Here is a 17,964-nt window from a genome sequence, read left to right as displayed (position 1 = left end):
AGTGCGCCCAAACTGGGCACAGACCCGTGGAAACAGGACTTGTTTTTTTACCGCTTCCTCTGAATGTACGGTGCAAAGCGTTATTTCCATTACCGGAGTCGCTGGGTCATCGTGGCACACAGCATGAATGTAAAAAGTACAACAAAGGCTTCTAAACAGTGGCAATAATGTAAAACCAGGAACAGCAAGTGAGCAGGACGTGTAGATTTGAGATTTTTTATGTCTCGAAATGAAGTGGCACAAGGAGGTCCTTGCCAGGACGTCATTCCGGCCATTATGTTCGGTGCAACGCCACCTGCTGGCTATGCCAGAAGCAGTCTGTGTGAGCCCTGCGAATGTCGAGTGTGTGTGTGTGTGTGTGTCGGCAGTTGACACCCCCCACACTTGAAGGTACCGTCTGTCGTGGTGTCCACTGCTCATCAAGGGTGACGGTTAAATACAGAGGACACGTTTCGCCGTGTCACCGTGTGCTGTGCTGCAGTGTCTCACAATGACAATCACTGGTCACGACTGTGGTGTCAAACTCCACACAAAAAAAACTTTAGGAGAGAGAAAAAAAGAAAGGAAGAGACGTTGGGAAGGAGTGATAGAGAGAGGGACCCCCTTCCAGGGTAGAGTGAGCCTGTAAGTTCAGGGTTTATGGTGATGGTCCAATAAGAGAAAAATAAGGGTGGCAGTAGCCTAGTGGGTAACACACTCGCATATGAACCAGAAGAACCAGGTTCAAACCCCACTTACTACCATCGTGTCCCTGAGCAAGACACTTAACCCTGAGTGTCCCTGTAACTACTGATTGTAAGTTGCTCTGGATAAGGCCGTCTGGTAAATACTGTAAATGTAAATACGTGTCCATTATGATGCTACTGGACGACGGACCTGAAATTTGTTCCGTCCTAAACGTAACCCTTACAGTCCAAATCAGGTGTCTGGTCCAAATCGGGGAGCCACAAGAGGTGAGTCACGAGTCTGTGTGTGATTATGTTGCCCTGAGGGCGTTGTGCGTCTGCCATACGTTAACAAGGTCCGTCATCTCGACCGCAGTCGCAGACAAGCCGGCTGCAGAAAACAAGAAATCGTTCCTAGTCCCTGGACTACAGACAGTGGCCGGGGTGTGCAGCATTAAAGACGGAGCTGTCCGTGCCACGCGTGTCCAGACGCCGGCTCCCCCTGCTGGCGAACGCGGGACCTGGGCGGCCGGGGTAAAGGCCCGTTCTCATGGCAAGCGAACTGACCGCCGATTCATCATCATTACACGACTCCCGCGCCGCGCAGGTGGTGCAGAGCATCTCCGCAGATGTTCCCCATGTGCTGCAGCAGAGCTGTGGACTCCACCTAAACACACACACACACACACACACACACACACACATCGCCGTAACGTTCTGAACGGTACGTCTCCCGTCGGGATCAATCATGTATGTGTTTGTCCAGCTCGCCAAAATGTCACGGCGTCTCCACAAAACGTCCTCGGTCTGCTGGGTCCTGCGTTCGTGATGGACGCGCCATTCCCAGCCCTGTCTCCACTCCAGGGCCAGCTCGAGGTGACGTGACCTCCTGGTTCTCCTTCAGGGGCCTGGAGAACTTCATGCCTGGACGCAGGTGTGTGTGTGCGTGTGACCCGGCCGTAAAGTGTGTGGATGGACGGTCCCGGCGAGCGGCGTTCTGCTTTATTAAAAAACGTGCTAAGGAGGAAAGTGAAGGGAGAGGAGGGGCGGTGACATCATTGGTGCCCGCCCCCCGCTCCCTCTCTCCAGTTGTATGGATGCCGCTATCGACTTCCAGCTCCTCTCGGGCGTGCACACACACACACACACACTCTCTCACAGACACACACACACCGTGCACACGCGGTCCCACAGAAGCAGCCGCGGTCTCCCACACATCCACGCTCCCACCAAGGGGACCAGAAGTGGACTTTGGAGCGTCTGGAGACTTCCGAGGAGTTCCGAAGTGGTCTGAGGCGGACTGAAGAGGAACCCTCAACATGCTCCTCAAAGCCTTCGTCCTCTTCCTCTTCCTCGCTGCTGGATTCTTCTGCGCCAGCTCCTCAGCCCAGATGACCAGAGGTCAGGAACGGCAATGCAATATTCATGCATTCATACTAATCGTGGCTCCCATCATTCACGCCACCCATCTCCTCGACTACTAATCACTATTATCACAGATTCCATCAACAGCTCATCATTCGCACCACCCATCACATCATAGCTTTAACACCTTCATCACAGGTTCCATCGACCACTCATCGTTCATCATTTTATCATTCCTATCAGCTACTTTATTATAGGTTCCATCAGCTACTAATAAAGCCCATTGTGACATACTGTATGTGACTTTGGGCTAAATAAGAAATAAATGTTGTTGTTGTTAATCATCTTCACTCTTATTACATGACTGCATTTATCATTCATCCCTTTACCATGTTGACTACCTTCATGTTTATTAATATTTATAGTCTCATTCTGCTAACTACTATTATACTAATTACACCACTCAACCATTCCTTCTCACACACACACACACACACACACACACCAAGTTTCAGTTGTATGTGACCATGATGTTGAACCGTACAATAACACAATCGCAGTTTTTTCCTGTGAGATTATTTTATTGTATTGTTTTGTACAGGGTTTCGGTGATGGTGAACACCACATTTGTTGTATAAATGCTTCATAAATACATTAATGGTGGTCTTTGTGTAAAAAATGTTGCAACTAAAACTGGTTTTAAGGGTATTACGCAACATGGTATTTTATTAACAATACATATGGCTCTGCTGTCCATGCCAATTACGCTTTAATCGTCGTGGTAGAAATGCAAACTTTGGCTAAAAAAGTTTTTTTGTTTTTTTTTTCGGTTGAATTAGTCTGCATTTACACTGTCTGGAACGTAAAGTGTAATAAAGTTGTGATGATCAGAGAAAAGAAGAAGCCATTCTTTCCCAGCGTTGGCCGAGCCAGACTTTTAAATCTGCGATAACAATCTGCGCGTCTTTATTGCTGGACATCGTTCCCGCGAAGCCTGTTTTGCTAATGATGTCATCCGACTCGGTGCTGGATTCCGACTCTTCAGATGTGTGTTTTCCTTCTGCCACGGTGAATACGGTGCCACGGTCGCCATGGCTACCAGCTCTTCTGTGATGATGATTAGATTTCAGACGTGTGTTTCCATTCTAGGTTGCAGGTGTTGAAATATGCGGTTAGATGCCTTGATGAACTGTCACCGTGCTGGGACCGGAGCCCGGGATGACATTTTAAAACTGACCTGAGGGAGCAGTGTGTGTGTGCAATATATTATGTGTATTATAGAGGATATATTTAGAATTTACTGCGGTGGATTATCAGTGTCTTATCAATCGATGACTGGAGTTATTGTTCTGCTGGCTGCAATCAACATGCATTCATGTGGATTGGATGGGGAAGGTGCTGGAGTGGGTGGGGCTACAGTGCTGCAGTTGTATATAGTGCAGAGGGGTGGGGCTGACTGGTTAAGGGGGAAATGTATGGCTGCTGCGAATAATGCTTGGACGTGGGATACCTTTGATGCTTCAAAAGTGGAGGTTTTTGTCGTCCACAGCACAGCACACGGTGATGCAGTAAAATGTGTCCTCTGCTTTTAACCCATCAGCCTTAGTGAGCAGTGGGCAGCCATGACAGGCGCCCGGGGAGCAGTGTATGGGGACAGTGCCTCAGTGGAACCTTGGCAGTTTGCTACCACATTTGCGTAGATTTTTAGCCGATACACGTTGCATCAGGGTTCCTTTGCATTTTGTTACAGGAGGCGAGGTATTCTGGGGAGCTGTGGTGTTAATTAAACTGGGGATGATGTTCAGAGTGAAGATGTTGCCTGCGGAACCGTCTCTGAAACCAGAGAAACCAAACAAACACTCTTATCTGAATCATTAAAACTCGGGGTTCTCCCTCTGGGCTTGGGCTGGGACCAACGCGAATGGCACCACCGTGTAAGGGTGACACGCAGGCTCGAGAACATGAAGAGGTCAGGACGTGGTCGAACTCCACAGCCCAACTCCAGCAGGCCTCATAAAGCAGCACCCAGCTGGCTCCCGATTGGGCCAAAAATGGTGTTTTAATGCATCTTTTCATTGTGAAGGTGAGGCCAGATAAAATTAAAATAAATCATTAGAAGACACTATATAGACAGTACATGGATTAAAACAACGGAGTTATCAACTGAAAAGGTTCGCTTCGGTATTCTTCAGACCTGGGAAGGACATAAAAAAAAACGCATTCTGGTCCCAGATGTGCAGAACATTCTAGAACCAAAAAAAAAATAAAAAATAAAAAAAAATGAAAGACAGCTGTCATGCAGAAGGTATCTAGGTCACAAGCACAGCACGGGCCGTATTATTGCACCGCCACAGCCTCTGCGAATAACGTCTTCCTCATTATCAGAAGCGAAGGCGGGAGAGTGCTGCTGGTTTATGTCCTCCCCTTTCCTCCCTTTGTCCAGACTGGCACTGGCGAACATGCCCCTTCAGCCGGAGCGTTTCAGCACCAAGTGTGTCGAATCTTCTTCCTGTGCTTGGGTTGGCTGTGCATGCGTGCATGTGGTATAAACATGCACTCTTGTGTTGTGTGTGTGTGTGTGTGTGTTTAATGCTATACGCCAAGCCCTGTCGAATGTGGTGCCCTATTGTTTCATCAGCCACGTAAAGAGTCCAAGCGCGGCTCTGATGGAAAACACACCACTTCTGATCTGTTCAGCAGCCGCTCGAGTCGGCGCGGAGGCCAGCAGTCGGCTGGAATCCGGCTCCACGTCTCTCTCTCTCAGGGCTCCAGCCACATGGGCCGAGGCAGAAGAACGAGATGAAAGCTCCTCTCGCTGTTTATTCGCGTATGTGTGTGTTTGGAGGTTGAGGTTGGAACGCAAGCTGTAGCTTTTGGCTCTGTGTTTGGCATGAGACTGACAACAGAGGTACAGGCAATCAACCCAGCCCAGGCCTGAATCAGGATGTGAGTGTGTGTGTGTGTGTGTGTGTGTGTATGCACAGTGAGGAGGGAAAACATGAAAGTGGAGATCAACGCTACAGAAGACACCATCGTGCTGAAGTTCATTCGACCACGAGCGGGCACCAGGCTGGAGGGCTACATTCTGGGCTACGGCGGCAGCATGTTCTCCAAACAGTACATCCAACTGCCTCAGGATGGAAAGACCTATCACGGCGAGATGGGTGAGGACACACACACACACACACACACACACACAGATAGTGGTGAATAGCACACATCTGATCTGATCAGGCTCTTTCTCTCTTGTAGATGCCGAGCCAAAGTACCTGATCTCAGTGGTGCCTGCTAGAGGCAACGACGTGAAGGAAGAGTGCAGAGGTAACCGCGACCTTCTGAGGTCCCTCCGAGGCCGCGCCCACAAGCACGCACGTGACCTGTCGGCCGTGTGTTTCAGACAAGGTGGACCTTCAGAAGCCGCTGCACCTGGTGATCGGCTCCGTCACGCCCACCTCTGTCATGCTGTCCTGGGGAACGCTGCTGAAGACGCCATTCGCCAACGCCGACGAGGAGGACTGTCCCGACCACGAGTAAGGGCGTGGTTGTGTGTTGGTACGCTGTTTTTGTAGAACAAAAAGGGACACAAGAACGCACACAGAGCTCTGATTGTCCTCCAGCGTGGGCCTGGAGTGCTGGTCGGAAAGCCTGACCTCAGGACAGAGAAAGAGCAGCCAAAACTTTCCGGGGACTCTTACGCCTGCTCCAGTTGTGTGTGTGTGTGTGTGTGTGTGAGTGTGTGTACACTGTAAGTGTGGCCAATCTCTCTAAAATCTCTCCCTGGTGTCAGACTGTACACAGTCCGTTACCGTGAGCAGGAGGAGGAGAGGAAGTGGAACTACCAGTCGTGTCCCACCAGCACCACGGTCGTGGACCACCTGAAGCCCAACACGCCCTACGAGTTCGGGGTGCGGGCACACTCGGAGGAGGGCGAAGGGGCCTGGACGCCGCCCGTCGTCCACAACACCAACACGGGTGTGCAAATACCCGTCCCTTTACACCACATTTAAAGGAACGTTACAAAGGAGTCGTCCCCTAAACAGTGGTGTTCTGTTTCTTCTCAGAATTTGAAAAATCCTTCAGACCCCCTGTGGTAAGTTAAATAACTTAAAAAATTACTCTCACATTCCTACGTACGAACGTGTAAAATGGTGTGAGTTCATTGTCCTCTCACAGAAGCCCATAATGGCCCTTCCCAAGAATGAAGAGATCTTCTCAGCCCGGCCAGGTAAGACCTTGTGATTGCACCGTCCAGACTACTGGCTCGTGCAATGGACAGCCTTTCCAGAGGCCGAGGAGGCTCCAGATGTCAATCATGATGTGTTACGAACTGAATACATGTGGCTTGTGGTCGCGTGTGTCACCGCTCTTCTCCTGTCAGTTGTTCTGAACAGAACCCTGAGCAAGACACCCATTGCCAGGAAACCCACGGTACCACCAGCACCGCGTCGGAGGATCCTAGGTTAGAACCTCTGATGATCTGGTTCGAATGATGATAATCACGTCCCTCTTCTTTCCTGCTGTGCTTATTGTTATGCTTATTACATCAGGGGTTAGAATCCTGTCCCTGAAGGTCTCACTAATAGATTTTTTTTTCTTATTTCCTCCGGTCCTTTGGATCAAGTGATTGGTAACAACATAGTAATTTGTGTGGCATGTTGAAAACAGAGAAGGTTGGAATGAAACCATTTTGTAAGCAGGGCTCCAGTAAAAGCACTGGGATTAGAATATAGGTTCCATTTATAGATTATCATAAATTATCATCATAATAAATTACAATCAAGGCAAGATGAAAAGTCAAATTATGTTGTGTGAACTGGTAAATGTGGCCAAAACTGAGCTTATACAAATTATATTACACAAATAGCACCAATAAAGATTATGTCATGTCAAGCATCCTGTTTTTATAACTAACTTTTCAGTGAAATTTGGTTCCCTTAACCATTTCTCCCCAACAGCTTCCCAGCACTTTACCATTACACCCTGATCAATGAGTGAAAGACACAACTAGCGAAGGCACGGAGGTTGAAAAGGATTAAAAAAAATCAGCGGGTATCTTAATGACCTTTCTCCTATAACGATCTCTCTCCCTTTCTCCAGATTCCGTGCCCACCAAGCCCCTCCCAAGTTCTCAGACACCAACTCACATGCCACGGCCCACAGCCACCAAGCATACCCAACACACAATCAGCTTTACAGTGTCCAAATCGGAGCCTCATGACTCATCCGAAACAACAGCCCTACCGACCGGACACTCTGAATCCACCAGTGCAAATATTTCTTTGAGGAAAACTACTGAGGTCTTCTCCCCTGATGTCCAAATGCTACCGACAACTCAGGGTCATAAATGGCCATCAGATCAGAAAACAAGCACCGAAGGTCAGCACACAGACGATAAAACATCCCCCTCCCGGCCTGTCCACACAAGCCAGGGCCCTGTAACTAGCCAACATCTCAAAACCACCCAGAGCACAACTGCTTCTAGTCACCAGCCATACAAAAGCACCAACAAGCCAGTCAGATCTACCAAAGCTACACCCACATCATCTCACCTCATCACACAGCAAACACACAGTATGACCAAGGAGAGCCCCAGCAGACCAGACCAAAATGCCTCAGTGACTGCTAAACACCCCCTACTGACCACTACTCACCAAACAACCTCCTACCATCCGCAAACATCAACCAGGACCACTCTAGCCCCGTACACCACAACCAGCACCCAACATTCGAAAACGTCCACGGCCAGGCCCAGTGCTGCAAATCTCCTGCCGCCCACTGCCCTCCAGCGTCCAAGAACAGACAAACGCCCGCCGAACCCTCGCCAACGTCCAGACAGGCTGACGGGTAACTTCAGGCGCTACCGTTACTGTACAGCACTATCTGATTCAGAGTCTCAAGGATAGAAGGACAGACCTTGAACATAGATCGATGCTACATTGATGCAGGTTAATGCCTCCGTGATTAGAATCCAGGTTCAGGTAACATCTCTGGAAGAACGATTGTAAAGCTTTAATTTCATATCGTCTCACGCAAATAGTTCAAATTTAGCTCAGAAGAAGTAATCAGACAGAAAAGATGATGATGTTGGGTTAGAGTTGGGTACAATGTGCTATGCCCAATTATTTTTTACGAAATCCCCTTTGTCTATCATGCAGCTCCAAGCCAATCACAAGATGGACACCCCTTCCCAAGGCCCGAAACCAAAAACACTTTGGGTAATGATGACACTGTGTGCTCTCTAGTCGTAACTCTCGTCGCCACTCAAACCCTTAAACTCATCCCACCTGCCATTACAACCGCCATCGCACAGCTGTCTGTAACTATGGAGACCTGAGGAGCTCCAGGTTGACCGACAGCCTGGGGTTCAAACCAATACCTGCTGCGTTGGTTGTCACCACCCCCGTAACGCAGATTAACTGTTGTCTACGTCCACAGCATTCCTCTCTGAGCCTCTTCATCCTCATCTTCACCCTCACCAACGCAACTCATCTCACAGGCTGTTTTCACCATTTCTACCTCCTCTTGTGTCTTCACTGGTGTCTGGTGTCCCATCTACGTGTGTTTATTTAGGTCAACGGGACCGGCACATGCCGCCACGACTTCCTGTTTCCACGCAGACACAGAGATCAAGGCCAAACAACCACGCAATGCCGGCACCTGGCAGAAGAGTGATGTCTCCACCCAGGAATACCACGGTCCGAAGACCAGGTGTTTAAGGAGCCGTCCAGTCGTCATTCACCCCACTGACACTCGTTCGTGCCCAAGTCCCTTCTTTACTTTTCAAGCAATCCCTTTTCTGTCTTCCAATCTGCCCCGAGGCCTTCCACATCAGTTGGGTTTCAGGAATCCCCATGCTGCATCCTGCTTTCAAACGTCTGCTCAATGTCTACTCAAGTCTCTCTCCGCAGGCTGCACTGAGTACGTTGGAATCTCCAAACACGCCCGGATTTCTTAACTGGCATTCCGGCTCTCCGTTCCTTTCCCTCTCTGTAGTCTTTCTGTTTTTCATTCCTCGTTTCTTCCTGGTCTCTTTCAGTTTCGACTGATTGCCCCACTTGGGAATGGGGGTTCTGTTGAGCCATTCTTTGGTTTCAAGTGACACATGGATTCACTTAACACTCTAGTGCTGACACGTCTGCCTTTCCTGATATTTATTGTGTGCTGTTTTACTGTTATAGTGATTAGTGACATTTTAACGCTTCTCATGTCTGGAGCTGATGTTTATGCTCTTCTGTCGTGAACAGCATTGTGCAACCATTCACTGGGAATGTTCCTCAGATGACTTGTTTTCCAAGTCATTTGCAGAATATCTGACTCTGCACTTTCACATTATGTGCAATATTTAGAATGTCCTCCTTTTGCCACAAATTCCAGTCCTGGCCCATCGAGGCATGGGCTCTACTAGAGCCCTGAAGGTGTGTCGTGGAGTCAGTAGCAGGCCTCCTCTAAATTGTTAGCCGATTTCTCCATGGATTACACTTGCAAGGTAGAACTAGTGAAGAACTTGAGAAGACATCTGGTGCCATGTCTTCTCAAGTTAAGTGACATGCACGCCAACTGGCCGTAAATGAAAGTGTGATTCATCAGGCCAAGGACACTTTCTATTGCTCCAACGTCCTGATCCAGTTCTGATGCTCAATGTGCCCACCGTAGGCAATTTTGGTTCTCAACTTGTGAGGACACAATGGCAAGATGTAGGATTCGAACCCGTTCACCGTTTTTTTTCTTTTTTTTGACAACCTTTGGTACTTTTCACAGTAGTCTTTGCACACGGTGACACCCCGTGGAGCGGAATAGCCCACAAACTTTAACAACGTGACAAGCGTGTCGTTTCCACTCTTTTTTTTGTAGACAGTAACGGGGAGATGAAGATGGCAGTTACACGTACCAAGCCTAGACCTTTGGTCCCCAACGGTGAGACAAACCTCATTCCCTCTCGCACACACTCTCACACAGATGTATCCATGGTGACATGCATTACATGTGTGTTTCCATGGTGATATGCATTACATGTGTTTCCATGGTGACATGCATTACATGTGCGTTTCCATGATGACATGCATTACATGTGTGTTTCCATGGTGACATGCATTATATGTGCGTTTCCATGATGACATGCATTACATGTGTTTCCATGGTGACATGCATTACATGTGTTTCCATGATGACATGCATTACATGTGTGTTTCCATGGTGACATGCATTATATGCGCGTTTCCATGATGACATGCATTACATGTGTTTCCATGGTGACATGCATTACATGTGCGTTTCCATGATGACATGCATTACATGTGTTTCCATGGTGACATGCATTACATGTGCGTTTCCATGATGACATGCATTACATGTGTGTTCCTGGTTGGTTTGCAGTGTTGTAATGTGTGGAATTTTGTGAATTCAGCTCCTCACCCCCTCCCTCTTTTTTGTGTTTGAAACACATGGCCTCTTACATGATTTGTAAGCTGGGAGGTGCAGGTTTTATGACTTGCCTGTTTGGTTTTAATTCTCATAAGCACGCTGTTGTCCTTGTGTGATCCTGCAGTGAAGATGGGATTCCCACGTGTTTCAAGTTAAAACGATGACAATATTTGTACGTGTTGCCGTTGTGTATGGAAATGTAGTGATGACAGACGAACACGGGCTCCAGCCAACGTCTTGTGGGAAAAGCCCCCGCTCCTCTCCCCTCCTGGACGTGTGCGTGATGCGCGTGGCCAGATGGAGGTCCCTGCACTGATCTCTCAGCAAACCCGTGGCATCGAAGAGCCAAGCTCAGGCTGGAGAAGCCCCCCCGTCCCAGAATCCTGGCGCTATGAGCTCAAATATCACAAAAATGAAGCGAGAAGACGCTGGTCAGTTTTTCATCGGCTCCTGCAAGTGCATTCGTTTGTCATTTTTTATTGCCATGAAGCAGGCAGCTATAATCCCGCACCAAACGTTTGTTCATTTTTTGGTTCTGACTGCTCGGCAACACTTTCCGGCAGTCGCAATAGTTTCCATGAATGCAGAAGGGATGCCGAAGGCCCAGTGCCGGTGAGTTGCGTTTGCCGGGAAAGCCTCATGTTTGGCCCCGCTGCTTGTGAAGAACTTGGCCGTGGGCGCGTTTAGCGTGTAACAAAAAACAGATTCTCCTTCGTCGCGCCTTGAACAACAAGCGCGGCCTGCGGTGACCCTCATTACCCTACAGGGCCGTTCATCACCGGGCCGCGGCTGGACAGCGCGGAATCCCGCCTCCGACAGCTGAGCGCTGCGGGTTTATTTTATATCTGGGAGATGTTTTACAGCAGATGTCAGGGCCCTTGTCTCTCACAAGCGCCTGAAGACACCATGGACTTCAGTCTGTCAGCTTTCCCTCTTTTCAGCAGTCATCCTTCACGTCTTCACGTCTTTTCAATGTCTGTTTATCAGGGCCTCCTAAATGGCGTCCTCGCCCCAAGGAGACAAACCAGGTCCCGGTACCTGAAACGAAGAGAAACAAGGGTGAGTTCTGAACTTTGCAGACCGGACACAGCCTTAACGTTTACATTTACAGCATTTACCAGACGCCCTTATCCAGAGCGACTTACAATCAGTAGCTACAGGGACAGTCTCCCCCTGGAGACACTCAGGGTTAAGTGTCCTGCTCAGGGACACGATGGTAGTAAGTGGGATTTGAACCTGGGTCTTCTGGTTCATAGGCGAGTGTGTTACCCGCTAGGATACTACCACCCACAAATGTTTTTTTATTCAGCTTAATTTTATAACGGTGGGTAATGAAAGAGTTTCAAATATTTCATCGTTATACTTTGTTGAGAGGTTTTGGTTATTTTTCTGCATGAAATGAGCTAACCCTAACCACTGACCGCGCCTTTTCCATGGTCCCGTAGGCCCGGTGTCTCCGTGGAAGCAGGTGGATCCAGAGCCTGTCCCCAAACCAACTGTTCCAGCCCCTCCAGTAAAAACCACCAGTGCGCCAACTCCCACCATGCCGGTCTACTTCAACGGTACGCGCCAAATCTGCGTCTGAGGCACCGAGGACTTGAGGTCGTGACAATGTTAACTGAAGAAAATAAAAAGTCTCAGATGAAAAAGGCCACGTAAACACGTCAAACGAGGTTCTTGGCTCAGCCGAGCCTGGCGCCGGCGCTCTGCAGACGGCTTTCTGGCTGCCCGTGCCAAGCACCAGCGGGGCCACTCTTTTATAGGAGCACTAAGCAAGGGCAGTCACTCCTTCTTCCAAATTGCTTCTGAGTAATAGCTGGGGTGGCACTTCAATGGCAGGCTTGCAGGGTAGCACCGTCTCTCGTGAACTATTGTCGCCTTTATACCGCGACGTACCCGGGCGAACAACGCAACTGTCAGAAAACGGTTTGCTCTTGTCCCGCCGGCATCTGTGACCAATGGAACCAAAGCCATCCCCGGGGACAGTGGTGGCCTAGCGGTTAAGGAAGCGGCCCCGTAATCAGAAGGTTTCCGGTTCGAATCCCGATCCGCCAAGATTCCACTGAGGTGCCACTGAGCAAAGCACCGTCCCCACACACTGCTCCCCGGGCGCCTGTCATGGCCGCCCACTGCTCACCAAGGGTGACGGGTTAAATGCAGAGGACAAATTTCACTGTGTGCACCGTGTGCTGTGCTGCTGTGTATCACATGTGACAATCACTTCACTTTTTACTTTATTTTCTCTCTTCCTCTTTCGTTCAGGAAGTCGTTTTGAGGCTGGCGACAATTCGTCAGTGTTCAGGCCGGTGCCCGTCTCCGAGGTGGACGCCATGGGAAAGAAACGCTTCACAGGTCCACTGTTCTCTCCCAACACAACTTTTCCTGCTTTTTTTTTTTTTTTTTAGATGTTAGCAGTTGATCCTTTGGCCGGTTTAGCGTCGAGTTAAAATTGTTTCTATCTGGCTGTAACTCCGTCTTGTCCGCTGTTGCCGTCGGCTGTTGGCTTCCAGCATCCCGGCATCTGATTTGCCGCGCTTTGTCCTCAGCCCCTCATGTGGTCTACATTACGGATAAACGTCCGGAGGAGCCGTGCTCCGTCACACAGTCGCTCAGCCTGTTCCCCAACGAGGAACCCACCGACGTCAACATCACCGGCCCACCCCGCACGCCACCCTCAAACGTCACCGTGGTAACCGTGGAGGGATGCTCTTCGTTCGTCATCATTGACTGGGAGAAGAGTGACAACGAAACAACAGGTGAGCCACCGTCATCGTAACAGTCCCTTCCCCGACCCCGCAGAGACCGGCACTGGCGTGGGAACGACTCGTGGTTGGCTCAGACGAGCCTTGGTGCTCCCAGAGTGAGTCAGCAGTCCCGTACCAACCACCATGAGCTCATGCAGTATCAGCGTGCCAACACACACACACACACGCACACACACACACACATGCACGTGAACAGACGCGTGCATGGCGACATATGCACACACGCATGCTGCATGCACGCATGCAGAAAGCCGCGCAGCCGCCAGCTCCAGACCCAGAAGGCCCTTTGATGACTGAACCAGCCACCATTCTGTCTCCTGCTTGTTGTTTTTTCCTTTTCTTTTTTAATCACGTCCCTTTTGTTTTTTTTAAAGAAGACATGTGCATTTAATTACTGCCATTGTAAAATGAAATGAGTCTTTTTAGTCATTAGTGGACCCGGCATTGCGTCACTGTGTTGGGTGTGTGGCTGCATGCCGAGTCTAATTCGCCTTTGCCCCCCACCTCAGAGTACGAGGTCATCTCAAAGGCCACAACCGGCCAGAACGGAGATCCGGAGGTTTCGGTGCAGACCACCAACCAAACGCACACGGCCGTGGAAAACCTCAAGCCCGAGAGCAGGTACGAATTTTCTTACCGAATCCAACGGCTCAAGCTGAACGGATGGAAGGTGGCGGGAGTCCACTTGCTGTTCTGGACCTACAGTCTCGCGTTGTCCTCTGTCCCGCAGCTACGAGTTCACGGTGAAGCCCAAGAACGAGCTGGGCTCGGGGCCCGCTAGCGAGCCGGTCACGTTCAGCACAGAGTCAGGTACAAGTCAACGTGGCTGCGGTCTGCCGTGTCCTCTCGAAGGCGTCACGTAATAAAAATAAATAAATAAATAAATAAAAAAGCTTCTAATGCTGTGGGTGTTGCACGTGGCCTTCGGTGTCTTAATGTCGGCAAGAACTGTCCAAATGTGTGGTGGGAATTCCAAGTGGCATGAGACGGTAATGAAAGACTTTTCCTTTTCGAATTTAGCACAGACTAGATCTTTTAAAAACCATCTCATGCGAGTGTGAAAACATTTTCTGGTCACAATTTCAGTTTCACTTGAAGGAGTAATCAAAAATTGACTGGAGACAAAGTATGAGAAGCAGCAGTTTTTTTGTTTTTTTTTTACTTAAAAATTGAAAAAAAAACCTGAAAAGAAATCAACAAGATCAAAAGATTTTTAACCTTTTTTTTATGCGTTGAAAATACAGTCTCTCACTGGACATTTTCCATGATGCTGTAACATTTTCAACCTCATTAATGGGACAATGACAAAAAAGTGAAGTCAACATTTTAATCTTGAATCTCGAACCGTCATGGCTGCCTCTACGAATGACTTCACGTCCTTCATCTCAAGAGCTTGTATCGTTACAAGGGATAAACTTTATCCTATAAAACATCTTTTAGGCCAAATAATAGTGTTGAGGTCAAGACCGTGGTCTTGGTCTCCACCGTGACCAAGACATTGCCGAGACCGTAGGGTACCACGACCGAGACCAAAGACGCACTAAATCGAGACTAAGACCAAAAACAGATGAACTCTACATTTACATTTATGGCATTCATCAGACTCCCTTATCCAGAGCAACTTACAATCAGCCATTACAGGGACACAATGGCAGTACATGGGATTTGAACCTGTGTCTTCTAGGTCATAGGCAAGTGTCTTACGTTTACAGACATTTGGCTCTCAAAAGTTCACTGGCATTCTTAAAAACATTTTCTTCTCGCAAATTTGTCAAATTAACATTATTAAGACGGTGCTGGTTCCCTGATCTACAGTAAATAAAGAGCGTGGAGATAAAATAAATTACTCTAAATTGCTTTAAACATCTAAAAAGTTAAAATACACACCTCGTGATGGAGAGGACTCAGCTAATCAAGTTAAATTTCCATCTTGGAGCGTCGTTCTGAAAGATAACAGGTTCAGCCGATGGAAGGTCTACACAGACTTGTCCGGGGATGTCCGGGGCGATAGAACAAAAACTGACAGCTTGCATTTGAATTGAGGCGTGTAATCAATGATGATAATGTTCTGTAAGGATGCGCTGTTTTCTCTTCTTTCTTTCCCATCCCATTGAGACCACAAGACCACAATAAAAGATCAGTCTCGAGAACTACAACACTACCATTCAATTTTTTCTGAATTTGTGGAGTGTTATTATTATTATAATATATAACACGTATTATAGGATGGTAGTAGCCTAGTGGGTAACACACTCGCCTATGAACCAGAAGACTCAAACCCCACTTACTACCATCGTGTCCCTGAGCAAGACACTTAACCCTGAGTGTGTCCAGGGGGGACTGTCCCTGTAACAACTGACAGTAAGTCACTCTGGATAAATGCTGTGAATGTGAATTGTGCTTTGGATATGTGTAGTTCAGCAGGGCACCTTTTGAGGCCCCTTGAAGAGGTTCTATGACGGGCCTACAGTCTGGCTGTTATGCAATTTAATGGTATTTGAAGAATTCATGTTCGTGTTCTGTTCTTCCGTCCCCTTGCCATCTCTAGCGGACCCTCGCGTTACAGAGGAACGCACAGGTGAGTTTTCCTTCATACCCCCTCACGTGACAGTATATCGGATATTGGGGCACAGTCCCCGCAGTCCACAGATGATTTACTTTTATTCCACGAGAATAAAACAGCGTCATATGACAGAAAGACAAGTCCAGTAACCTCTCAGCTGACCATGTTCCATCCAGGGAAAGATGCCATCTGGAGCACGTTTCCGTTCAAGATGGACCTGGACGCGGAGTGTAACGGCCGGCAGTATGTGAAGAGGACCTGGTACCGCAAGTTCGTGGGCATTCAGCTGTGCAACTCGCTGAGATACAAGATCTACCTGAGCGACTCCCTCAGAGGTCTGCTTGCGGCGCCATTCGTCCCTTCAGGCAGAAGTCCGAGACCTAAATGTGTCTGTTTGTGTAGGTCCCTTCTACCACATTGGGGACCAGGTTGGGAACGGCGAGGACCACTGCCAGTTTGTTGACTCGTTCTTGGATGGCCGAACTGGAAGCGCCGTACCCTCTGACCATCTGCCAGCTACACAAGGTATCGGCACACGATCAGATCTGCTTCTTTGCTCAGAATTTATGGACCAGAAATGTGTCTACAAAGTAGATGGACATAACGTCGGTATTCCGGCACCGCAGGTTTCTTCCGGGCCGTCCGCCAGGAGCCGGTCTACTTTGGCGAGATCGGCGGGAACACTCGCATCAACTACGTCTCCTGGTACGAGTGTGGAGTCTCCATCCCGGGGAAGTGGTAGGAACCCTGGGGGCCGTCCACGGACATGCCTGCGCAGGAGGGCCCAGGAGGACCGCCATCTGATCTGTAATATATAGAGGGCACAGTAATCCCAAAAGGCTTTATTTATAAGAACTGAAGAATGGATGAAGCGCGAAGGAAGTAAATACGTATTTAACTGCACTTCAGGTGAGGGACAAGCTTGGCACTCAACTTACCGGCGTGCAACAGGGAAGCTGGCTTTCTGCAGGGTTTAGGTGTAAAGCGTTTAATTTATAGGGGTCGTTGAATAATAGAACCGGAGGAACCAAGTCGGTGAGCACACTCATTTTTACATCTTCTGTACCTTCATCAGAGGTCAGCTTCAGTTGACATGGACCCACACCCTCAGGGCTGGGATGTGATGCATGGAACATAGAATTCAACATTCACCAGCTGGTAGAATAGTTCCTTTTTTTTAAAAAAAAAAGAAGGGAATACCTTTACAACACACCTGCTGCAATATCGAACGTGGAATTCGTGAATGAACATTTACCACCCAGAATTATTGCAAAAAGGAACCAATCCAAAAAGAAACCAATCAAAAGTCTAGACGCGCCTACTCTTTTAAGGGTCTTGCAGTTTTTTTTTGTTTTTTTTTTTACATAGAACAAAACTTAAGACGCAGGAGTACGAAATAAAACGTGACGTTATGTAATAGACTAAAAGTTGGGAGATTTGCGTCTCTCCGAATCAGGGGGCTTTTTCTGTGATGGCAGCATTTCACACTCTTGTCTTCTCTCCAGGGGGACGGTTTCCAACAGTCCTGAAATTTTATACTGAACGCTTTCTTATCCTCCACTCATGGTAAAAAGTGTAAAAAGCTGATTCATCAAACATACTTCACTTCCTCCTGACACAACAAACACGTTTCTTCTATTGGATTCTTCGAAATGGCTCCATAAGCGCAACAGAGGAGGGGCGTCCAGACTTTTGACGGGTAGTGGACACGTGCTCAGAACCCGATCACCGATGAAGGCATACAGCAGCAGATTTAAAGCGCGTGTAGGTCGCTGCGAATGCGGCCTGAGGCCGAGTCGCTCTGTGGAAATCTGACGGTAATGCGGTACGAGGCCAAGCAACGAAGAAAAAAACAAAAAAAGAGAAAGAGAATAATTAAAAGAGAAAATAAAGTTTACAAACCAGTTTTAATAGAGGCGGCTTGTTATGGAAAATATTCTAACGCGAAAAGCTTAATTTTATTTTTGACAAGCATAATGACTATTTGACATACTATTTTCAGTGATAAATGCTTTTATAATGAAACCAGTGGTTGTGTGGTTTGTGGGGGAAGAAAAAAAAAAAAAAAAAAAAAAAAAAAGAATAAATGAGTAATTTCTAAAATGAGTCTCTAGGAACGACTTGAGATTCAAAAACACATATGAGCTCTATTAACTCCCCCCGCCCGCCTTTCCCTGGACTCTTC

At 48.2% G+C, this 17,964-nt stretch overlaps 1 protein-coding gene across 4 annotated transcripts; it reads left to right on the top strand.

Moving 5' to 3' along the window:
• The first annotated feature begins 1,764 nt into the window (after positions 1-1,764).
• Positions 1,765-17,804, top strand: abi3bpa (ABI family, member 3 (NESH) binding protein a). Of its 4 annotated transcripts, XM_028992345.1 has the most exons (22): positions 1,765-2,066; positions 5,015-5,194; positions 5,283-5,351; positions 5,428-5,560; positions 5,818-6,002; positions 6,092-6,120; positions 6,204-6,255; positions 6,409-6,489; positions 7,128-7,874; positions 8,186-8,245; positions 8,601-8,738; positions 9,882-9,944; positions 11,439-11,510; positions 11,897-12,013; positions 12,714-12,803; positions 12,998-13,207; positions 13,726-13,837; positions 13,947-14,026; positions 15,765-15,794; positions 15,956-16,114; positions 16,182-16,304; positions 16,406-17,804. In XM_028992345.1, the coding sequence occupies exons 1-22, from the start codon at positions 1,985-1,987 to the stop codon at positions 16,519-16,521; spliced, it is 2,928 nt and encodes a 975-aa protein (XP_028848178.1). In that variant the 5' UTR covers positions 1,765-1,984; the 3' UTR covers positions 16,522-17,804. The 4 variants fall into 4 exon arrangements, with proteins under 4 accessions (XP_028848178.1, XP_028848179.1, XP_028848181.1 ...); XM_028992346.1 differs by lacking the exon at positions 8,601-8,738; XM_028992347.1 differs by lacking the exons at positions 7,128-7,874; positions 8,186-8,245 and having other exon boundaries at positions 1,767-2,066.
• The last annotated feature ends 160 nt before the right edge of the window (positions 17,805-17,964 follow it).

The sequence above is a fragment of the Denticeps clupeoides genome, chromosome 9, assembly GCF_900700375.1.
Source record: "Denticeps clupeoides chromosome 9, fDenClu1.1, whole genome shotgun sequence".
Classification (NCBI taxonomy): Eukaryota; Metazoa; Chordata; class Actinopteri; order Clupeiformes; family Denticipitidae; genus Denticeps; species Denticeps clupeoides.
Note: the sequence above shows the minus strand (reverse complement) of the source record. Positions and strands in the feature narration are given on the sequence as shown.